At 31.4% G+C, this 26,351-nt stretch overlaps 2 protein-coding genes across 3 annotated transcripts in view; one reads left to right on the top strand and one right to left on the bottom strand.

Annotated features, from left to right (window-relative positions):
• LOC123705159 (coiled-coil domain-containing protein AGAP005037) overlaps positions 1 to 26,351 on the bottom strand; it is a 162,585-nt gene that overhangs the window by 32,466 nt on the left and 103,768 nt on the right. The gene's annotated exons all lie outside the window — the stretch shown is intronic.
• The window catches only part of LOC123705161, a 29,546-nt gene continuing 5,219 nt past the window's right edge, over positions 2,025 to 26,351 (top strand). The window contains exons 1-4 of the mRNA XM_045653824.1: positions 2,025 to 2,155; positions 14,485 to 14,618; positions 16,024 to 16,280; positions 19,148 to 19,268. Of these exons, the coding sequence (XP_045509780.1) occupies positions 14,488 to 14,618; positions 16,024 to 16,280; positions 19,148 to 19,268 (509 nt within the window). The 5' untranslated portion in view covers positions 2,025 to 2,155; positions 14,485 to 14,487. The remainder of the gene's footprint in view (positions 2,156 to 14,484; positions 14,619 to 16,023; positions 16,281 to 19,147; positions 19,269 to 26,351) is intronic.

Genomic DNA, 26,351 nt, shown 5'->3' with positions numbered 1-26,351 from the left:
ACTGTTTCTCTGCCCAAATTACGTAAATGACATAGTTTTTATTTTGTAAAGCTAGATAATAGCATGGCTTACTCGAAACCAACATTTAAACATGAGTCTTTAGATTGTACGCTGTCGTAATACACGGAATACGTAAGAAAAATAAAGGTTCACAGCTCCTCCCCCGTAGGTGATAGCTTGATAATATGTAGCCTATAGCCTCACCCGACCTGTTAGTAATATTCATGCAAAATTTGAAGTCAATCTATGCAGTACTTTTCGAGATTAGCTCGGACAAACATACAGACAAACAGACAAACAGACAAACAGACAAACAGACAAACAGACAAACAGACAAACAGACAAACAGACAAACAGACAAACAGACAAACAGACAAAAATTCTAAAAACTATGTTTTTGGCTTCTATATCGATTATAGATTCAGAGCGAGCCCAGGTATTCTTTTAAAAAAATATTCAATGTACAGTTTTGACTTTCCTACGATTTTATTATATGTATAGATTTGGAATATTTTTTTAATGTAAATATTTGAAATAAAACTTATAAAAATATGAAAACATAGAAAAACATGATCAAACAAACATACCTACACATAAGCCTACACAATTATACATATTGAGCATTGCGGAATACACGTGGATATACATAACAGTTTCCCATTTATAAAATATTGTAACCTTATTGTAACAGAAATAAATGATCAATACACATTTCCAATGCCACGATACTTTTGTTGTTAAAATCCAAAGCATGATGGTGGGTTGAAAGAAGGATGTAAGTATTGTGATTTTAAATGGCACGTGTGTGTAATCCCAACCTCTTCACTTCACGTATATGAGATATCTTTTAATTGGAATATATTTCAGGATTTTTATACATAATTTTTGAATTTGTTACGTCAAACATTAAACATTAAACTGGTTCAATATTTCACCTAATTGCAGTCTTATAGTAAGAAGTATTGAAATTATTTATTCGGTATTCGCAGTTTGTACCCTCATAATCCGATTAACTTATAATTGTACATGTACAACCCACGTTACAAAATTTGTAAACAATTTAAATTTAATTGCGAAAATGATTGCTTGCAAGGAAATGCAGTCTCTCTAGCAATAAATTATATTTTATAACTAGTTTTAGCAAAATTTCGCAAAGTACAGTTCTTCTTTACAGGCTTCGTTTGGGACTCTAATGTAAAAATGGAACATATTTTATAGGAAAAATTTTATTGACGTATATAAGCTGCTTTAAAATTTTTCTATAGATTAGTCAAGAAGGAATATTTTATTAAAATATAGATTTTAATATAAAATGCAATCGATGAGGAATAAGTTACTTCATTAAGCTCTCTTCGTATTTGATTGATGCTACTTAGGTAAGGATCAATTTATTGCATAGCGAGTTTTCTGAATAGAAAATTAATTTACATAGTTTATATGGGATCAATTACTTATTTAAAAAAATATTTTACGTTTATAATTAGGTCACATTGGGTGTACATTACATAATATTCTCTCTTATCTTTAACACTTTTCTAAATAAAACGTAAAACCATTCAGTCTAGGTACCTAATATGCTGAGAATTTGCACTCGATATTTGTTATGACTGTTTCCAAAACACGATTGGAAAAATTTTGCTCGATAAAAAAAATCCTGTAGATGTAGATTTAGAAAATACTAAATATTTTCATTCACTTTTTGATAAAAATTTGAATAGCGCTTACGATTTTTAGTTTCGAGCACGTTGATTTCATACTAAACGCGGACCCCCTCACCCCTTACCTCAGGCCCGAATAGCTGAATTTTCGCTGACCGCCTAACACCCCATAAGTATCCACAATTGTACTCACATACTTTTGTACATACCGCGCGTAGATTAAGATGGTTTACGAGCTAATCGTATCCATAAACGTGTTTCTTATGAAATTCAGGGAGTGCGCGTGCACAACGCAGGATGGGCATATTAAGATAAACTGAAGTTGGGCAAAACATATTGTTCGGAGGCATCTATCGTAACGCGATTACAAAATAGCACATTCGTGTCATAAGACGCATATCGGTCGAGTGGGGTGGTCTGGTGGCCAGGTGGCGACAAATCTGCTCAGTGTTGTATCGCTAGTGAATGTGCGCCCGCGTCACTATCGTGCAAAAATCGTAAGTGTTTTCGCTATACGTAATACCATTTGACGGTTATTTTCTATATGCCAAGCGACAGTTTGAGAGCAATGCGATTTTTCATGTCATACATATTCATAAGTATCGATTCGAATTTTGTAGTTCAGTTACTTGTGCTAATCGTCGATGGATATCGTTTTACACGTATATGTTAATTTTATATATGCAGTGTCACGTATATTAAAATCTAGGCTGTATCGTGTTTTCAATTTCATTACTTTTTTTTGTTTTGTTTAAGTTGTGTCCATTTTTTTACCAAAATTATTAAAATAATGCGTAACTAATTTTAATATTTATATATATAAAAATGAAACCCGTTTCGCGTTGTCACGGCATCACGCGAGAACGGGTGGACCGATTTCGATATTTCTTTTTTTATTAATTCTTTGAAGTAGGTACGAGGGTGGTTCTTGGACTGGATCTGGATGGATGGACCGCTAGTACATAATATTTTAAATCTAATTAAGTTTAAATATTTATAAACACGTCTAATTAAATAATCATTAACACATTAACCTAATATTGCAAGATTAAAATAAACCTGCACAGTAAAAAAATCCTAAAATAAAGTAGTATTATTATTAAAATTTATTCAATAACATTGAAAAAACTTGTTTTTAGAATTTTTGGAATTCATTCAACCCAGATTTTTGCTGCATATCATTTGAGCCTCAATAATATACAGCTATTTTATCGATATTGTTTATCTTAATCGATACATAAACTTAAAAATAGATTTTTAAGATAATTAAAAAAATACAGTTCTTTATGTTAGTTTTTGGTACAGTGACCTAAAACGAATCGTCACCAAAAACATAAAAAACATCATTAATTGGATTCATGATAACTGCTCATTTTCATTTGTGAAAATCAAGTTCAAACAAGGTTCAAACTAATAAAAGCAACATAACTTACAAAGTTTTGTTGGCATTGACACTGAGAAAGGTTAGTTGTGTCAACGACACGCCGTGACCCTAAAACAGGACATTTTCATTCAATAATAGTGAATGAGACTCGTATGCTTGTACCCTATTGACATATTTCGACGAAACTCTAATGTAATACTGATCCACCACGCTACAAATCAAAATAATACTGATGTTAATGAAATTCCTTATAACAGACTTTGTGTGTATTTCTATTTTTTTAACCGACTTCAAAAAAAAGGAGGAGGTTATCAATTCGGCCGGTATATTTTTTTTTTTTTTATGTATGTACACCGATTACTCCGAGGTTTCTGAACCGATTTACGTGATTCTTTTTTTGTTCGATGCAGGATGGTGTCGAATTGGTCCCATAAAAATTTTATTCGGCTAGGCCCAGTAGTTTTTATTTTATGAGCATTTTTATCTGTACTCGATGACTTAATTGGAATGTAGCAAGTAACTTTGATTCATTTCCCGGTAACCGATTGAGCTGAAATTTTGTATAAGTGTGTAAATTGGATAGCGATGAAACATTATCATGACATAGAGCTGATTTGATGATGGAATCGGAAGGTGGCCATAGGAACTCAGTAATATAATATTGACTCAACTTTATCGAGTTTGGGCTCGTTTGATTCGTGTTGAAAATGACACTAAAAAGTATTAAATAAAATTAACTGCGTTAAAAACAATCGACTTCAAAAACGGAAAAGTAAAAAATAAAAAAGATTTGATATTATTAATTACTACATATTATTTAGATGTGCTATTTATTAAATAGGTTTGAAGTCGGTGCCAAACACTAAGCACTTAGTATTAAGCCCGTGCACCGACATCAAACTTATTTAATAAATAGCACATCTAAATAATATGTAGTAATTAATAATATCAAATCTTTTTTATTTTTTACTTTTCCGTTTTTGAAGTCGATTGTTTTTAACGCAGTTAATTTTATACATAAATATAATACGAAAATTTTATTTACATATTCAATTAAAAGAGAAACTTATCTATCTATACATATAATAAATCTGTAGAAGTGTCAATTCTGTACATTGAAAATATTGAAAAATAAATAGCAGGGGGTGTTACTGGATCGATAGCAAACCCAAATATGTGATTAAAAATGTTTTGTCTGTCTGTCTGTCTGTATGTGAAGGCATCACGTGAAAACTAACGGTTTGATTTCTATGAAACTTGGTGTAATTATACCTTATTATCCTGGACATAAAATAGAATACTTTTTATCCCAGAAAAATACGTAGAAAAAAAACAAATCTTAATATTGCCGCGCGGACGAAGTCGCGGGCGAAAGCTAGTTTTCAATAATTCAATAATTATGAAACAATATTATTTTGTTAAAATCGTTAACGCTATAATATATCAGTTTCAACAAGCTTTATCCGAATGGCGAATACTCAGAACTCCACACAATATCTACACGATAACAAAGTATTTTTCACAGAAATACACTGTCAAGATCATATTATATTGTTTGTGAAAAACCTTTCTACCAAATTTCCAGGAAGTTCGTTTCAATTCCTAGTATCTACAATATAGTATATTTTACAGTCCAGCTGTCCAGTGCATCTCTTTTAATCCGTAGCATTGTTTAAATGAATAAACGACTAATTCTAAGAGGGCTGGATGCGCTGAAAATTGAATATTCTATGAAATGTGTAAGCTAAGCACTTTGGCTCTCTGATGTGAATAAAAAAGTTTAAAAGCATTGCAAGTCATATTTCATTACGAAAGAGCGTGGACACTGGACATGCGTCTAATCCTATAGCTTTTCATTTCATTATGAATACAATTACATTATATAATACAATTAATTAATTATGTGTTTGCAGTTAATTATTATGTCATCTGTTTCTACGGAGATAACACGGTCAATGGTTGATAAAACAATTATATAAAGATTAAAAAATAGTTTTCCTTATCATCTTTAACATTTTGATTTACACAAGAAAGTATTTTAGCAATAAATAACTTTTAAGCCATTGCCTATAATTCAATTGTGATACGCGGCTGACAAACAAAAGATTTTATTGTAAAATACTCAACATGGAAACCATCCTTTACAATTTGAGATTGTATTACTTACAGAAAATGTTAAAATTTAATGTGGAAGCTTATAGCGCTAGAACATCACAATAATGCGTCAATACAATTTTATGTCGCGAGTTACAGTGAAATCCGCGACTATATTTGTAAATTCCATTGATTCAGGATTGCTTTAAAATTGAATTATTTAATTTATTATCCATTTCCAAATAACAAGTACCTACACGGTTTACATAAAATGGTATTTAAAATAAGCGGTATGTAAAAAATGATCACAAAAAGTTAAAGAATGAGATCAAGATATAAATAGGTAAGGATTTAAGAAAATTGTCACACGACCTTCCTAGCAGGGGTTTATGTAGAGCTGAAAAACTATTCAAAAGCATTCGTTCGATTCAATTCTTAACGAACCAAATCCACACTGACCGTGAACTAACTTCCGTATTTCACAATTTTGACACGAATTAATTCTATAGAAGCACCTTTAGATATTTCTTTGATACTATTATCTATTCAATATTGTATAATATTCCTAGTCAATAGGTACTATAAGGTAGTGATTCATTTCATCAACGATGAGGAGCAAAGAAAGAGGTATTTGTAAGGTTTAAAGTAAGAAATTGTTATAATATAAAGATAAAATTTTCAACAAAGTTGGTTACTTGGTTGATAGGTTTCACTTCTTAGGTAATTTTAATATTAAAGAATATACCTTATTTCAGACCAAAAGAAGTCGTATGAAAAATCAATATGTTTAAGAATATTTATATATAATATTTTTACAACATATTAAAATACATAGATAGTTTAGATACTCGGAGGTACATTTGGATAACAGGATATTGATTTCTCACTAAGGCTTGATTCATATCTAAATTCAGATTGATTTAATATTCTTTTGAACTACGGATTTTAAAATCAAAGAGCCTAATCTCCTATTGTGACTGTGGCTAACGTAAGCCAGTATTACTTACGAATTCACTATTTAGTAATCTGTGGTATTAACTACTGTTAAAAAAAGTTTCATTAATATAAAATATGAACCGTCTTAATTTCAGAACTAGGAAAAGTAATTTAGCGGTATGTAATTCTAAAATATTTGTCATTTTTGTATAGTTATATGGTTATATCCATACTAATATTATAAATGCGAAAGTAACTCTGTCTGTCTGTCTGTTACTCAATCACGCCTAAACTACTGAACCAATTTGCATGAAATTTGGTATGGAGATATTTTGATACCCGAGAAAGGACATAGGCTACCTTTTATTGCGAAATATGTAGCACGGGCGAAGCCGGGGCGGACCTCTAGTTGATAATAAATGTAAATGAGTAATTAGTATAACCATTAGTATAACCATTGGGTTATACCTTGGGTTATACTCATTTACTAGGCACACTTCTCTTCGTAACAAAAGTGCAAATTTGTTAAAATTTAATAAAAAAAATGCCAAGTATCATATTTGTTAGAAGTCACACATCATACGATACACATAGAGTTCACTACATTCAAGAGTACCTAAATTGAATCTTTCGTAAAATGGATGCAATAAAACCCACGCAAAAATCGATTCGGTTCTGAAAAAGCCTCCAACAGCTAAAGTTTACATTAAAATTATAATAACATTATGTTGTAGGTTTCGATATGTTTCGTTAAAGGTAAATAACAATGCCTTGTTTGTATTTTCATCGGGAGTGTGCATTTATAACAAAAATATAATATACTTTATTGTTTGATTGCAATAAGTTTTCCTTTAAATCTTTGAATGTGCAACTTTTGTGTTCGGAATGATGTTAAAAGAAAGGACTTGATGACAAAATTTAAAATAAATTTTATGAATGTCGGTGCATATCATAGCATTCTAGCTGCACCACACTCTGATGCAGCTAGAATCCTATTTAACTTTAAATTTAAAATATAGTTTATATAGTTTTCTGTTACATATTAGCACAAGTTACGATGGGATTGTCATCGTCCTTTAGGACAAAAATCCCCAAATAAAAAAAGATTAAAAAAAAGTTCTTTGTGATGAATTTACATCATCTAATGAATACCTCTAAAAACTGTATAAATTAAAGTATCTCATTTTTAATTGAGATTATTTAATTCCTTTAATTTGTCAATGCATTTTATTATTAATACTTTCTAGAATTGGTTCAATATCGATAACGAAATTTGTTGCGAGTTTAGTTTCAATACTTTTTAATCGAGAATGGAGGAGATGTATATGGATATAAAAGCTTTGTGTAGCTAAAAGCACTTTGTAAAAGTAAATGCATTTGTTGATTGTTAATCTTGTTATGCGATACTTTTTAGGCTCGAACCATTATTTTTACAGAACTTTACTTTGCATAAATAAAAATAATTTGAGAGTACTTAATGATAAATATGAAAGATTTTAATGCCTCCCTTTATACAGTTAATACTTATCCTTAGCCTAAGGTGTGGCCTGGTAAAGATCACTCTGAAGTGATAAGGCCGCACCATCCATATTCCATACTAATATTATAAATGCGAAAGTAACTCTGTCTGTCTGTCTGTTACTCAATCACGCCTTATTTACTGAACCAATTTGCATGAAATTTGGTATAGAGATATTTTGATACCCGACATAGGCTACTTTTTACCCCGAGAAATAGGATAGGTTTTATCCCGGAAATCCCACGGGAAAGGGAACTATGCGGGTTTTTTCTTTGACTTCGCGGGCGAAGCTGCGGGTGGAAAGCTAGTTAAATACATAAAAATCTGTATGAGAATTGTTTTTTTTTCTTTTCCATTTTATAAAAATATGTATACTAAAAAGTAAAAGTGTTAAATAAATAAATAAAATAAAAATATTAATATACAGTATACACTTTCACTCTATCGCAGTGTATATGTAAATATGGGCCTGGTTATGACTTGATGCGTGACACGTAAAGTGTATCATTTTTTTATCACCACCTCGCTACGTAACATTACGAAGAGTGATTTAATCAATTAAGTGCTATAATTTATTAACGGATTGTTTATTTTTTTATTTGGGACGCCACTTAAATAAAATATTTTTAATTGACGAAATTGTTAGTCAATTATCATTAAAACTAACGCAAACTTGCATTATTTTTCGGTCGAATTAAAGTGAAACGCAACGCTAGCATAATTTTTTGTAATTAAAAAATATTATGTTTAATGAATATAAAATTTAAATTTCATACAATTCCGTGTACAAAATAAAACAATATGTTCATGGAATGTTCCATACACAAATAAAAAAAACTCTCGTATGCGGGATGTAGTCGTAATCGAGTGAAATTATTCTAACTGCCGTCTTACTTTACGTAACGTTTCCGGATATTGAGACTGCGTGCGCGATGATTAAAAAGAAATTAAGAGTGTTCAATTATTTTCTTGTACAATAAAACGTATGTCCGATATTAATAAACGTTTTATTCACTGTTGATAGCAAATTTGCATTGTTACATTAAATCTTTCGTTCAATTAAACCAACAAGGAAACCGAAACTCCTGTAATGAAATAGCTATAAATATATTACTCCGAATTTAATACCATCTAGTAACATTTCCAAATGTTTTGGCCTAACTTGCCAGCAATGGTTACAGTTAGAGCATTCAGTGATATATGCAATTATCTGAATCCCAGCTTTTGGACGGGAGTGCTGTGGCACGTAGGTACTGAACAATTCAATTTCGACGAACTGAAATATCCTTTGATAATTGATGATATTTGCTATTTAGATCTTGGTGTGACGAACAAACTAATTGGCAAATTAGTTGAGATGTTGAGAAATGATATAATTAATAATTAGTAATGTATATATGCACAATGGAAACTTTAGTAAATAAACGCGCTATCGTAAATAAAACAATCGGCCGTTAATTCAGCTCATTACATGAATATATGCATACTTGTTCAAATAAACATTTGCGCGAAATCCTCCTGTCGTGTGAACACTTTCTCTGAGCAAAGTGTTACCTGATGTTAACGTCACCAGTCACAAGACGCGTTAATTATTGCTTTTGAATTCGGTTTCAATGCAACGGTATTGATATATTTATTTGCCATTTGCTTCGAATAGAAAGATATTACGACGTGCGAGACATGATTATTATTTTCTCTTCACCCGTTTCTTGAATTAACTTTATTTATTTTTATTCTATTTTAGTTTTAAAAATGTATTTCTCTAATGGATTTCCTGTTTTATTTGATTTACGTAACACGTGCAAACATCGTTCAGGCTGTAATTAAGTACTAATTAAGTATCAAAATTACATTGTATTAAGAATTAACAGGTGTGAACTTATAACAATATATCTAAACACTTTCACTTAATGACTGCATACCGCTTATCTAACACGTACAGAAAAAAACACAACATTGAACTTATCGTATTGGTAATTATTATTCCCTGTAGACGATACGCATTAAATATCAGAATTGAGATAGTCGGATACTATTATGTGAGGTAAATGTGACGACTTTAACGTCATATATTATACAGTTTGCAACAAACTAAACAATCAACTTATTGCGTTGCGTTGAACTAGTTTCTTATATGTGAAGCGTAAAATGTATTTCCCGATTTAAAAAGTTGACTTGCAGCGGGTGACAATCAGCTTATGAGATTATTATAAGGATTACTACGAATGCTCGTCAATACCTCGAGGTATACCGATGGCTATTATAACTGTTGGTCAATATCTTCTTATATTCTTGTATCTTCATTATGCAAAAGCTATATTGCCAAAGGCATAGTCTATTATGCAGGGGAGGATAATCTATGTCACGTAACCCTCTGTATTGAATAGCTTTGATCAACGTATTTAGAATACAACAGACAGAATACAAGTAGCTTACCGCCCGCAACTTCGCCCGCTTTCTCTAAAACGATTTTAAACTATCCTATCTCTCAAGTTGGATCGAACTGCACATGGTGTGCGAATTTTATTATAATCGGTTAAGTGGTTTAGGAGTACATTGAGGACAAACATTGTGACACGAGATTTATAAATATTAAGATGTTAATGTGGGATTCATAATATGATTGCTATACAACAAAAATCCGACACCTTATGTTTGATAGAAGGAGCCTTTAGTGAATGCTCTCATATATTCGAAGAAATATTTCCCGTAAATTATTTACTCATAATATAAAATGATGTTCAAAGAAAAAACTACATTTCTATTAAATTAACTGGTAACAAATACAAATAAATGTGTATTTATTGAAGTAATTATTTGTAAATGTTATTGTATGTGCATTATGTAACATTTGTAGAGCAATTAGAGTTATTGTAAATTAACAGAGACTCCGGTTCAATGCGCATATTAGTCAAATAGTTGAAAGTATAATCCTAGTTGACCTTTGTTATGTCTGTTTAATGAGCTTTCAAATTATATGCTGAGTGAATATGAGTCGAAATGATAAGTAAATATCTCTTGTTCGGTTTTTCATAATTTCTATGCAAATATGAATATCTTTGAAAATTATATATCAGAGCTAGTTAGAAAGCGTGACGTCTTACTTTACAGAGGACAATACTCGCTGGATCAACCGGAATTCCGTGCAAAGAAATCACCGATTCTTTACCGTGCTAAGTGTATTACGTAAAAGTATGGTTTTTGTGATAAAACTATTTTAGCTTGTGATTTTAACCCTTTACAAAATTGTGATTAAATTATTTCGATATAAAAACATACTGAATTACTAGTTAGTATGCAGAGAGTATCACTTCTCGGTTCGCAGATATGGTTCAAAGCGGATTACATATATTTTATTTGCGTTTTTTTTAAAAGAAACTTTTATCTCATATCAAAAATAATTGGCTCACAAAGTTTTATAAATAATCACTTTAGTAAGAATCATTCTCAGAATAACACTTGACACTAACTACTGAACCAATTTACATGAAATTTGGTATAGAGATACTTTGATCCCCAAAAAAAGAACATAGGCTACCTTTTACCCCGGGACATAGTATATTTCTGATTCCGGAAATCCTACGGGAACGGGAACTATGCGGGTTTTTCTTTGACTGCGCGGGCGAAGCCGCGGGTGGAAATACCTAGCTAGTAATATAACATTTTGTAGTTACCTGTTTCACCTAGAAACAGAATCGTAGTAGCCTCTAGTGCATTAAGCGAAATGACTAGGTATGTCCAACCACGTTAGATTTCTCTCATTAGAGTCAATATTTAAAAAATTAACGACAAGAAAACCAACTATTACCACAAAATGGAATTAATATAATTTCTACTGCATATTTTTCAATTACGTTTAAAATGATAAATAAAAAACCGGCCAAGTGCGAGTCGGGCTCGCGCACAAAGGGTTCCGTAGCAGCAAATATAATAAATTACAGTTAAATCAACCTATCTCAAAAACTATAAGAGATACTTTGATCAAACCAAAAATCGTTGAAAGAGTTAATTAGCATGCATCACCTCTATTTTTTTTAGAATTTTATACCCCGTAGTTATAAAAATAGAGGGGGGGGGACATACTTTTTACGACTTTGAGAGCTGATATCTCAAAAACCGTTCACTTTAAGAAAAATGTTTTTTAGAAAACTTTATATCATTTTAAAAGACCTTTCCATTGATACCCCACACGGGTATGTACATCGAAAAAAAAAATTTCATCCCTCAGTTACATGTATGGGGGGCCCCACCCCCAATTCTTTTTTTTACTATTTAGTGTCATATTTTTGTAGCGGTTCATACAACACATATTCCCATCAAATTTCATCACTGTAGTACTTATAGTTTCCGAGTAAATCGGCTGTGACAGACGGACAGACGGACAGACGGACAGACGGACATGACGAAACTATAAGGGTTCCGTTTTTGCCATTTTGGCTACGGAACCCTAAAAACGGTTTGCTACAATTTTCCAGGCACATAATATTTCACGTAATATATCCTGTAACCGTTTCATGGAATTGCCGTTAATTGTCACGCGTAATAAGCTTAACAACGTTATATGAACTTTATTAGTGATAAATCTGTAAATCTTCAATAAAGTATATGAAATTAATTCATTTCACAATACAAAGGTAACAAAGAAATCTTTTATCTTTCTAATGTAGGTATAATCTCATAAATGATGTTCATCGAGATTAATTTACATTCTGATATAAGATTTTATATCCATTAGTTAATTGTGATTGACGTATAAAATTATTGTGTATTCGTATGTCACAAAATGTATGCACTAATTGGTAATAAAATATGGTAAGGTAAATAATTATATATTTTATTTGACAAGAGTTTACATTTTAACCTACCTACTAGTTAGTGGTACAGTTGCGTGGTTTTTTAGTTCAAGAAACCGGTATATTTTGAGGCAACATTATAACATATGAACCGACGCAATATACTTATAATTAAGCTTGTAACAGTTCGGTAAATCGAAGGTGCAATTACGCCAATTTGTCATCATGATTGTGCAACAAATTTACCTAAATCTATGCTTGTTTATGAGGACCTACATTTAAAGAGATCGATGATGTAATTATTTAAAAAACACGCAGATTTTCTATTGCATTACGAGCAATTTTATTTGAATGACTTACACGGTATTTAAATTTGTTAAATGAGCACGAAATCCAACTACACGTTCCACTTCTTCGCAACAAAGTTAAAGTTGGAACTGATATGTGAAATGGGATTTATCAAATTTTCTAAATTCTGTTTGAAACTATACAGTTAGTTACAGTGTTACCGACTCGTATGTTAACGAGGACGGGCGTAAGTTAGCGGCTAATCTAGTAGTAGTAGGTAAGATTAATCGTGAAGTGGTTCAAGACTCAACTACTATCACGCCTACTAATGTAGTCAAATGTAAATCGTTTCGTCAGCATCGGTACCATTGCATAATAAGTTCAACAACGTGATTCATATCTTAACAAACCGGTTCTAAATGGCAAGAGCATATCATTGGGAATCGATAAAATCAACTCAATTTGTTAATTTCTATTGGAGGAGATAAGACAAGTTATTAAGGTCCCAGCAAGCACTTTATCTAAACAACTAGGCGAGACTTTTTGTTATCTCTTAGCGCGATATTTGAAGGAAAGCAAAGCCGATTGTATAACTATATTACAATTACATTTGATTGTGATGACGTTGTTATTATCGAATTCACATACTTCCTCCCCCATCCCAAAGCTTCATGGAAGTAATTAATTGTAATTTCCTCCCCGCATTCGAACAATTAAACAAAATCGATAGAATACATTATTGCAATTTGCAACCTCACATATGTAGGTACAGTATAATAGATTCAGTTAGAGAGAAAAGCAAACCATGTTGTTGTAGAAGCGATTGATATTGTTCCGAGAATCAGATTTCACCCATCACCTAAGCCTAATTAGGAATTTGGTAAACCTATATTAATTAACATTAATAACACTTAACATTAGGTAAATAAATAAAGGAAAATATGTAATTAGAATATTGAAGTATTACAATGTTTGTATATCTTCAAGGATCCTATATTCCTAGTACCAATACGACCCAAAACGATAATGTTCGTTGATATGTTGCAGTTAAATATAAAAACTTAAAATCCATTGGTAGCTGGATCATACAACATAAAAGAGACGCATCTATTTTCGAAAGACATTTTCCACGTTGCGTTATTAGCTATTGCATTTTTTCGAATGTAAATACGTAAACATCAAAACATATACAGATCACATAAATAACGTATTGGTCGACATACTTTTATTTTAATCTTACTATATTTAAAATTACGATCAAAAACCTATTGACACAAAATTGTTTGATCATAATATCATCATACATATTTGATCAGTGAAAAATACTAAATATTCAACATGCACGAATTCCAGTACAGGAATTTCATTTCATCAATTAATAATTCTCATTAATTTTATTTTATTTGTTAAAGTACACTTACATGAAAAACGATAAAGTTCGTTTATAAATTGAATAATACCATAGTCACATCCACCCTAGTAACGCGTTAATAATGATACTAAAAATTTAATGATATCTGTTCTAAAATAATATTCTCCTAAGAATCTAAAAATTTTCATTGCGCATAACATAGATTGATACACGTGTACAACTAATCAATTAAATTCTTCGCTTGTTGACTCTATTCCACGGAAGTCTAAATCTGGATTTGTTCATATCCTTTTAGCGAATGACAATGCATTAAATGTATTAATACCAATAGATACCTCTGTTAAGATAAAAAGCAGATTAGTTGTTCTAGCATAACAAAGATTATGATATGGATGCAATATTGAAAATTGCTTGTTACACGTGTTTCGTATTTTTTCCAGAAAATGCGGATTATTATACTATGCTATCTAGTGGGTGCGGTCTGGTGCAGTGAACAGGACTGGCTTCCTATTGTGCACAAGACGGCAGCCTACCCCAGCTACAGTCCCCAGTCTGATCCATCCATTGATTCAAGGTAATTTAGCAAATAAGCTTGACATTAACTTTTTAGTGATATTATAAAAAAAACGTCGAAGCGCTTCGAGAAAAGGTAGGTAGTGCCCGTGCGCTTCGCTTGTTCGCTTGGCTCGTCTTGGCGGGGGCACTACCGTGCCCCCAGATGAGACTTTAACTAACGTGTCAGTCTTTTTTATAACAAGTATTAGTTTTTTGGATAGATACATCTATATGATAAAAGATTGACGATCATAAATTATCTGAAAGCGATCTTTTAAGATTGATCGTTAAAATGACACCTTTAAATATTTAACTAACAGATTATGTTTTTACATTTAAGTGCTTTAGGATCATAATTATTACCACTATAAAAGTTAATCGAACGATGACCGCCTCCTTAGTACAGTGGATGACGCGTGAGCGTAGCACCGAGGGGTCCTGGGTTCGATTCCCCGAAGAAGAAAAAAATGTCTCGGTCTAGTAGGACATACAAGGCTGATCACCTATTTGTCTTTAAAGAAAACCGATCAGTGAAACAGATATATATTGCATCTGCCCCTTACCCCACTAGGGGACAAGGGACTTCACTTATAAAAGTTAATCAATGTATCAGGTAAATATTTTATCAGTACGGAATATTGTCGTTATGGAGGTACTGATTTCTTTGATTTATATGCAGATACTAAAGCAATGTAGTATGTACACGTGCGAGTTATCGTCTTTAACTGTCCTTTATCTTTTGGTCATTAATACCAATCATTGCGAACTTAACGGCCCGTATCTACCTCGATAATATCAGCGTTGGATATCGGACTTCCAGGAATAATGTGTGATGTAAGCATTACAAGGTGTGAAGTTACAAATTGAAACTGACCAAGTAACGTGCAACAGTAGCTGTATTAATCGATATTCGGGCTCAAGCGGTATCTGTGTATGAACGTGATGTATCCTTATGTCAATCACAGGAGACTGTGATATACCGTGTAACTGATACGCGTCATAGGCACGTGACTATATGCACAATGTAATACATACAATCTATACAAGGTTTTTTAAGGAGGAAAATGTGATTTTCTAATTTAAACTACGAGAATTAATAGATATAAAGACACTTCCAAAAATTACATCAAACAAAGGTATACTTACATATTCGTAATAAGTAAGTTTGCCGAAGTAAAAAAAAATACGTTATGTAAGCTTTAAGAGCAATAAAAGGTTATGCCACAAAAATGAATGAGTGTACTTGCAACATGCATAAATTTTGTTTCTTTTTATTATTGGATCTAAGTGACTACATATTAGTTGTATAATTTATTATGAATTATTATCGCCACTACTTTTATTATTACCTACGAATTCTGTATGCTTATAAAAAAATATCCGAAAAAAATTTTAAGAAAATAAAAAAATAATAATTGTTTCAGTTCCCAGCTAAGAATCCTCAACAGACCATCATACCAGTCATCTCCATACGACTCTAGCAAATACAGTGGGCTCTTCAAACCTGTGCCGGTTACAGAAACGGACTCTTGCAGCGTTTACAAAGTGTCCATGAACCAGGAGTTGTTCTACCAATATCTGGAATACGATACAAAGCTGCCCGACCTTAAGGAATTTACTTTGTGCATGTGGAGCAAATATCACAATCATTCCGCTGACCATCCACTGTTTTCCTATGCTGGTAAGATATGTAACTTTTCTAAGCAAGATTATATACGTAAAAATAGGATTTGGAAACTTTTGGATAGTTTTAGATTTTGTTACGAGTCCGAAATATATAGGTTACGAAAAAGGTTTTTAAGATGAAAGATTTACGTAGGTATCTACTTGTAATAATTAGTTCATATATTTTAAAATTACTTTGATTATTATAATATAGCGAAATGTCGGTTTGAATAGCAGAATTTCTTGTGTTGAAATAGGTATTTTCAACCCCGCAAAACATATTATTGAGGTTAAATAAGCATTCCGTTACTAAGGTCAACAAGATTCAACATAGGAAACTTGAAAATGTAAATTTTATCAATCATTAACACAATGTATTTCGAACTAAACGATCTGGCAAAGTACAGTATTGCTCGCATGTATAAGGTACTATAACGGAAATTATAAGCTTGTTTTTTAAAATTTATTAACTGTTTTTAATTTCTGCGTGTAGTAGGTGCAATTAAGAAGTATCAATACATGCAGAATTAATGATTTGCATGCTATGGAATTAAAATACTTATTTGGGGATACAGTTCACTTACTGCGCTGTCGTTTAAAATAAAAATATTTATAAAGCTTTTGCAGAATAATTATAATTATTTTAATATGATCCCATATTTGAATGTCGATACTATATACAATGTTGAACTTTATTTTTAAAAACTATGTATGTTTTAAACTGAATATAAGATGGAAATGATTTATTTTAATTTATTGGCATGGTTTTCCTTAATACTGTTTATGTATGAACGCTTAATTAACAGGTTTTTTTGGAAGTAATCGTCAAAGCTTCATCTTAGAGGAAGTTTTCTAATCGTTCAGTCTTAAAAAAAGTACATCATATATACTGGTATTAATGGATTTCATTACAATAAATTTTCATTTTGCAAGTAACAAATAATGCCAATACATATGCCCTTTGACTCTTTTCATAATTAAAAAAGCCTTTGACTCTTTTAATCAACTTTTAATAATTAATTGGCAGAATGACAGAATCACTACGGCTTACGTGTAATAAATACTCTTTGCAGAATGTGCCTGGAACACGAATTTAAATACCGAATATTGAAATTTCAATTCAGTTTTGAATTTTTTATTAATGTCAATAACAGTTGTATTGAAAGGGCAAATACAATCGTTATTAAATCGGCTTATAAACAATTTTAAAACGATTTAACATTCGACATCGCTTGTCTGTCAGAACAAAAAACAAAATATCCGCCATCCGGTTATATATTTTTCCTTTTTTGTATCAGTGTATGTTCTGTGAAGGTTCTGTGGTTTTACCTAGTTTTACAGTGTTTCGTGGTGTTTCGTTTGTTTATTCGTTAGAATTGTTTTCATTTATATCATAAAGCAGATTTACTATCTTTTATGGAATGAATGCGAGGGCGTGCGCCTAAGCCCCATGATATAATAACAAAAGCTACCTCTTCACAAATTATTGTTTCAAATGCTTTATAAAAGCAGACATAGTGTTTATCGTTTATGAATTTCACTTATACATTAAAAAGGAATGTAAAACAATATTTAAGTATATTTCGTATTTCCTTAGACAAAATGCAACCACTCGTCTTAGGGCCGATTTTTCAATCCTTGGTTAAAATTTATCCGTCCAATAAAGTATTACACGAACATTTTTAAATGTCACCTGTAAACTGTCATATAGGACAATTAGAAAACATTTTTGAAATAGTAGTTTAATACGTAATTCGATGAATAAGTTTTAACCAAGGATTGAAAAATCAGCCCTTAATATTATAGACGTTTTAATTTTTTTTTTTTTTTTAATATAACAAGCAGTCTGCCGATGCTAATAAAAACTTATAAGCCAAAAATTGCTCAAGCATCAAAGAAGATTTAATTTTTTCCCTGTTTGGTGATGTTTCAAAAGTTTTACATTTTAACCTCATGTTATTGTATATGAGGTTATTTTTATTGTTGTACTTGACACAATATATACTACACAAAATCAGTATCATAATATATGAACAAGTAAATGGCACTTATTATTAAAATATATTATATGCAATTGGCAATTAAACATTACTCGGGATTGAATTGTAAACCTCATGCCTTGGTGGAAAATAATACAAATCACCACAAAAGCATATTATATATTTCATTCAAAATTTAATAAAAGTAAAATGTTTTGTAAAATTCTTTTAAATGTTAATCTTTTGCTTATGGAAAATATAAGTAGGTAGGTATTATTAGTGCGCAAGTACCAGCCTCACTAATATGTCCTGATTGTCGATTAAAAATCTATAATGATATAAAAATTCTTTCATAAACTGATTACAAATTTGTTTCCGAAAACTTGGTTGCGCGATTCTACCAATTTTAAATTTCAAACGAAAAATGAACAATAGACAGCATTTACGTGAAATCGATATCACGTATCAAGTTTGTTTCCATTCCATTTCACTATTTGTGAACATCCAAAAGGTTAGATTCCCAAAATTGAAACAGGTTTCCCATTTACTTTGTTCAATTAAAGAATCCGAATGAAAAATTTTTCAGTACTAGCTTTGCGATTGCTGAAAATTTAAATACATACCTAATATGTCGCGGTTCAGTGGAAAGAATTTTTCTAAAAATCGAAATGCAATATATCGAAATTATTGTTTGACTACTTCGAATTGAACAATACTACACGTGTAGTGTAGATCGGAGTAACAAAATATTTCATGAAAGTTCGACACATACATGTGAAACTATGGATGCCCCCTCCCCCCTACCATTGTTACCTTGCCTTAATTAAATAGCTTTATTTAAGAATGAATAAAAACTACAATTTTAATTTTACGTATATAATAAGGTGCTATTTTTTTATTTTAGTTGACGACAATCCTAAAGAAATTTCGGCATGGATCTCAAATACGAAGGAGGCAAGTTATTTCAGCATGGCTGTGCACGGGCAAACGTTCTTCCGACTCAATTACCCAATTAAATTGAACACGTAAGTCAGCTTCTATTCAATACGGTGCAATTAATTGGTATTGGGGCTCATAAAGTTACATAAATTAATCAGATTAAATAAGTTTCCAAGATGAAAGCTCTCTTTATGATGAATAACTTCTTATAGGAAAAGATGTGTTTGCTCTCAAAGAAATTTAATTATCGGTGCACTAGTGCGTAAATCCGTGCAATTATCAACTTAAATTGTTCATTACTGGAGGTCACCAACTAGCACTAATCAAAGGCCCTGCTTTCTAGGAATCATTAGGGAGTTGTTTATCTCATTTCAGCTAGAACAAAAACTTCAAAGACCTCGGCACTTGTTTCTATATCTCTCTCCCTATAATTATTGAAAATCTGCATTAATTCACAAAGGCATTTTAAAACATGAATTCATTAAGTACGGAAAACAAAACCAGCGCTCCAGTAAAGCTTTTTCCATGAATGATATTCAACAACAAACATGTTTTAATATCACTAAAAGTGTTTTCAGCGATGTTTATTCACGATCTCACGTGCGCTCCACTCGACGTGTCGAATTAATGCCAAATTTGAATATTATGAATATTACAATATTGCATTCATCTGCCTTGAAATGCCGTGGGTGTTCTCCGAAAAATCAATATTCGTATTGTGAATTGTAACGCATAAAATTCCATACTGCGATAAGTGTATTGAAACATGTTAGTTAGGCTATCGTGTTATTCGTTTCAGATTCATGTTACAGTAACATTATGTAAGATAATTTTGAGCGATATTTAAATTACGCACGCCTATTGAAAATTTAAATTGCCTGTAGCATTCGATGTAATTATACGATGAATATTTTTTCAACTCGATTCTATTAGACAAGGATTTCTGACGTAAAACATCGATGGTTTCACTCTAGGATAGCGATACAAAGTGGTATGTTTTAACAAAAAATAGTATTAGTTCAACGAAAATTGCGTTTCGTATCCCATTTTTCGCTGCACTAGCCTCTGCTATTGGATTTCGTATATTTCCTCTTCGTGGTTTTACTTATAATTAAAAAAAATGTTTGTAAATAATTTAAGGTAAATGCTAATTTGTTAAATGCTAGTTTTTTTAAAGGTAGGTATGATAGAAAAAATCACAAAGATGCTTCTTGAAGCCACTAAACATTTATTTTAACGATTTAAAACCATTGCGGGCATTTATTCAGATTTATTGTCAAATTATTCTTACTTTTATAATGATTTATTTTATAATCTAATCAATAAGTTTTTACATAATCGGCTGTGTAGGTACCGATAGAGCCGGCAGAGACGTTTTATTTGTGGTTTAATTAAATGTATGCGTGCTTTATTGTAGCGCCTGTCGTCTGGGCTGATTTAATAGAGACATTTATTGACGACAAATAATAACTATTAATAATTTTCTAGAGGTGCTGATTTAAAAAAAGAGCCCTCCTTTATTTAGATTATCCACATATTTTGACTAAGGTGTAGAGTTTGTAAAGTTAGGCCTTGTAGAGTTAGGGCGTGTAGTGTTAGAAGCTTGGCTCTACATGAGATCTGATAACTTTTTGACAGTGCGAGTCTGGCAACATTTTACATGAAAATGTTTTTGGTGGGATTATTTAGTCTCGACGACTACTGATGTAATTATTTTCGAGTGTATGCCTAATAATTGCTTTATCATCATGCATTTAGTCATTGGAAACATCTGAAGAAATGGTTATTTTGCGACTTAGTTTTTTTACGACTATTTTTGTATAATCAAAAGTTAGCTACCGTGGCATTCAGTAGGTGCATCCATTTATATTACGTTTATCAAATAAGTTTTACTTTTTAATTGTTATTCAACTGCTAGACTTCCTATGTAATTTTGTAATAATTATCCTATATACATATATATTACACGCGAAGAATTATTGGCGGCTTATTGGCGGAATTTTATACGCAAAATTAGTTAAGAAGGAACTGTAGCGTGGCTTTTAAAAATTACAAAGAAATCGATTTAGATTTATAATTTTCTTAAATTCGACATAATGTAAAGCTTTTTGTACATTATATTTTCATATAATTAAGCTCTTCAGGATCATTTATTATTATCAGTTATTATAGCAAAAACCAAGGCAAAAACTAAAATCGCAGGAGCATTATTGACAGACCGCTTTTTGTGACGGTGACATTTCATTCATGATAGTGTTGCCATTATATAGATGACCAAATAACTAAATAAATAGTTTAATATGTATAATGAATAAATCACGTTTAAAATCCGTTAAAAAGTCTATAATTTCTAAATGTATAATACTCGCGTAAAATCAAACACTGGAAAATACTAAAAGGTTTAGTTATTAGTGATATTAATTTCCTCTACACTTTTATAGTGACAAATAGTAGAACTAACTGGAGAAGGAACTAGTAAACTCATTTTCATTTTTTTTTAATAAACTACTGTAGACTCTAAAATACTTGTTTTTTTTTTATCTGACACTGTTCTTTAGGAGCAAAATTGTAATCATTTCCATATTTTTGATAAGATTTTCAAGTTATTTACAAAAAAAAAATATAACAAGAAACTCATTATCTCTATGTCTGGTTTCTATATTATGATGTAAGGAACCTTATTCAATAAATGATTTTTATTTTTATTTATTTATTTATTATAATATGAAATGATAATTATTTTAACGACACCTTATTATGTATATTTTACTATAGATATACATATAACATAATTATATATATCTATCTACATGCGATTGGACAAACATCAAATAGCTTTAGAAGCGTTCCTAAACTCTAACACAGTAGTGTAGTTAGAGATTTGGATTTATGTATGGTATAATATAGAACTTGCATACATTTCCTGTGATGTTCTCTGTACCTATCTTAGTTTAATCATAGTAAATACTGAACTTGGTATACCGAACCAGTTATTCGGTAACATCAAATACATGTATGTTAAGTACATATGATGTTATGTAAGTTTAACTTGTAGCATTGCATATCGATGGGCATTGGGTAAGAGAAACACAAACCTTACGGAATAGATTTACTAGGTATAATAATATGATAACCAATAAATATAATACGGCTTTATTTCAAATCTAATATATAAAAATCAATGCCACTTTTCGTTGTAATTCCATAACTCGAGAACGGCTGAACCGATTTCGATAATTCTTTTTTTATTATATTCCTTGAAGTACGAGGATGGTTCTTATGTAGAGAAAACGTTAATATGTACCACGGGCGAAGCCGGGGCGGACCGCTAGTATTTAATATATCAGACGAAAATATTCGAACGCGTTAAAGCTTTTTGCATTCGTTCTAATAAAAAGATTGTGTCATTTTATTTATTCCGATTTCTGACCATTACTTGTATTACAACCTTATTGCAACTGTAAACAAAGGAAATGATTCCTAGACTTAAAAACTTAGCGTGTTGTATCGCAAAATATCAGTGACATCCTTCATCAAAACTAAATTATTTTTTCCTCATATTTTACTACGGAGCCCGATAACTTTAGCTTTAATAATATTTGTGGGCTTTTAAATTTAATTGGCAGTCTAAGGTACAGAAATCGATATGATGTACGCTCGATGGAGTAATGCAATTTAAACGTGAATATTCTACGTGGATGTGCCTCCGTACAATGTAAGAATATTATATTGTTCCTAAACGAGCGAATGTATTTCTGGTCCTTTTTTTAAATATTATGCGTTTAAAAGTATGCATGTATAACAGAAATATTGAATACGAAAGGCACTGACAGAGAATAATCGATCACTATCCCAACATTATCCCAATGTTATTTGGTCTGTCAGAATGTTTACACTTTTTGACGTTTTGTTGAAAATTTGACATTGGCAGAATCACTGCTACCACACTGCTACATACGCAGAATCCGTCCTCAGCAGGATCGAGAGTTGCCATTGAAGAAAAAAGTTTATTTTCTATATCGCTTTCCTGTAGTTGCGTGAATAATATGATTTAAACTATGATTCCTAATATATAAACTAGTAGTTGTATGGAAAAGCAGATAAATCCTAATTTATTATTATTTTTAGCTCTGATGAGAAATATTCTTATTTAAGGCTGACACTATTTTTTTTATAAAATGTATGTAAAATTCAATGTTTGGTGTAAAATTTTTAGATATTTCCCGTTTTATTTTTAAAAAGTTATTATTTTTATTTCGCACATTAGGTAAAAGATTTCGCTCATTTCGTATTAAGGGCTTTCGAAATCAGTATAAAGCTTTTTGATATCTGCAATAGATACGGAATAATCGCCTGTGCACTCTTAACCCGCCATTGGTGACCTTATATGTCTGTGAGACCGGGCAGTCAAAGAAACCCAAATATTTTTGTCACCGTTTATCGAATTACACTGTGGTTTCGAGTAGCTGCCTAATTTCGCGCCCCCTACCGCTAGTCTATCCCGCGAGAGCGATGCGGGCGCAGGTTACAGAGTTTGAGGATCAACCCGGTGCGTGAGACCGGCGTCACCAACTAAGTAAGTCAAATGGTTATTGTGTATTTTTTTTATTTTACTCATTTTGATAAATCTGTTGTTGTAATTTATAGTTTAATCATATAATTCTATTATTAGTAAACGTTTTGCTAGATTTGATCGATATTTTACAAGAAATTCTGTGTTTTTTGTTCAAATTGTGAACATTGTCTCAGCATGCCTTACGAAAGAAATCAGCGTCGTCTCGAGGCTCTTTTGCAAAAAGCAGTATCTGATGAGGATAGATTACAAACGTCATTGGAAATTGAATCTGGAAGTGACTTCGAACCAGATAATTTCGAACCAGATCGCACGTAATAGGTACCAACTTGCTCTAGTTGTTTGGCTGTTAAAGATGAGTGATTTTAGTATTGTATATTTATTTTTTTGGTCGAAGTATTACCATTTATGTTACTTCATTTTATGTTTTCAATGTCATAAGACTGACTAAGCCTAATTTTATTGTTAAATAATTAACATTGTTGTTTTATTTTTGTGTTTTAAAAAACCTTTGTTAAAATACTTGAAAATTTTAGTTATTTCAAAGATATTGTCTTATGCTAATAAAAGAGATTTGATTTATGAAATACCTATGTTTTATTGACAATAAAACATCAAATTTTATATCTATCCCAATAAAAAGAAGCATGAACTGTAAATTACAGAAAAACTCGTAGTCAAAAACCCCGGTGCGTGAGACCGGGGTCACCAACGGTGTAAGTCAAATTCACGTCACCAATGGCGGGTTAACGATTACACCCTGTATATTACTTACGATATGCACGAAATATGTTCTATTAATTCTCTTTTAACAACTTTCATGTCCGTACTCACCTTTAATTATAATATGAATACTTTATAATAATTTGCTAGTTAAAGCCATAATATGCATCAATAATTAAACATTATTCCAGCTTTTCATTATGGATCACTGTTACCTATAAGGCCGGTTGCAGAGCTTGACCGACCATCAGTGCGTACCTCAGTCGCGCTTGTCATATGTATGGAAGTTCATAAAACCGTTCATAGCAAGACCGACCATACGCACGCGTATTGTCATACGATACGTATTAGTGTCATATTATTGTTTTGTTGATGCGTATCGTCAGGACCAATGGTACGCACTGACGGTCGGTGAAGCTCTGCAACCGGCCTAAAATCTGATTCTCGGAAACGGTTCCAACAATTTTCATGAAAACTCGTTCTGATAAGGACTTTACAATATTTAACAGAAATATCGAGCCTCTATCGAGCATACTTTTATATTACTTTAAGTGCATGTTCTGTCTCATGATATAGATATCATTTAGAATTGTTTCCACGTTATTAGAATGTTAGTAGAACACACTCCTTCGAAAATCTTGCTATAAAATTAATGTTAACTAGTAATAAAAAAACACAGGAAGGATATGAAATTTTGCAAAAAATATATTAACGTCAAGGATATTTTGCAATATTCATACTAATAATATTATAAATGCGAAAGTAACTCTGTCTGTCTGTCTGTTACTCAATCACGACTAAACTACTGAACCAATTAGCATGAAATTTGGTATGGATATATTTTGATACCCGAGAAAGGACATAGGCTACTTTTTATTGCGACATATGTACCACGGGCGAAACCGGGGCGGACCGCTAGTAGGATATAAATTAATTGCAACAACATTACATAATAGTCGGCCGGTTTGCAAGACATATAGCGTATTGAAAATTAAGATCAAGTAATATTAAAACTCCAGATTTTATAATGAGCTTCAATTTTGATTTTAATGCATTTTATAATACATGTACTTTTTGCTTACATAATCCACCACTAATTATTATTTCGTAATTTTCACGTTCTTTAAAACAAAAATATACCTACAGTTGATTTGATTTTATTTACCCTTTAACCTGAAAATCCCAAGTCTAGGGAACAGTTTAAAACACATTTGCACGTACTAATAGTTTTTGAGCGGTTTCCTCTAAGTCCGTTTAACGTTTCTGAGTTTACTTTATACTTCGTGCTACTGTAAAGTGAATGTTTTCATAACAAAATGTAAGCTTTAAAGCGGAATCTATGAACTGCAATCATTTTATACCATATTCAAAAGCAACTTATTACAACATGTTAGTTCATAATTCCTTTCACGTGAACATTACCTACTTATCTTAAAAGGTTAAGGGAATTCATGTTTTTAAATAAAAGCTCTAAAGCGGTAACAATATACCGAATATTTCTTTATGGAGTATTGACTTTAATCCTCTTTCTCCGCTCTTGGCTCGAAATGCAATGTATTGTGGTTTACTACCGCCTCTTATAAACAAGTATGTACATATATCATTATGAAGGTACTAAGTTTGTTTTGCTTTTCATTTTATTCATCCTCTTTTAACATTTTACTAGACAATTTAATAAATTGAGATCTAGCGATGAAAATTCCAACTATAATAGTGAATCATTAATTATAAGTGTTCACGATTTGCCTTATTTTAAAGCAGTATTTATTCTCAGGCTACTTTAAGCATGAAGCCATTTTAGATCTATCACTAAGTAAGTAATTTCCCCTAAATGCATTGTAAGTTCGATCCAACGTTAGATCAATTTGCCAAA

This window comes from Colias croceus, chromosome Z, assembly GCF_905220415.1.
Source record: "Colias croceus chromosome Z, ilColCroc2.1".
Classification (NCBI taxonomy): Eukaryota; Metazoa; Arthropoda; class Insecta; order Lepidoptera; family Pieridae; genus Colias; species Colias croceus.
This window is presented reverse-complemented; position numbering and strand designations above follow the sequence as displayed.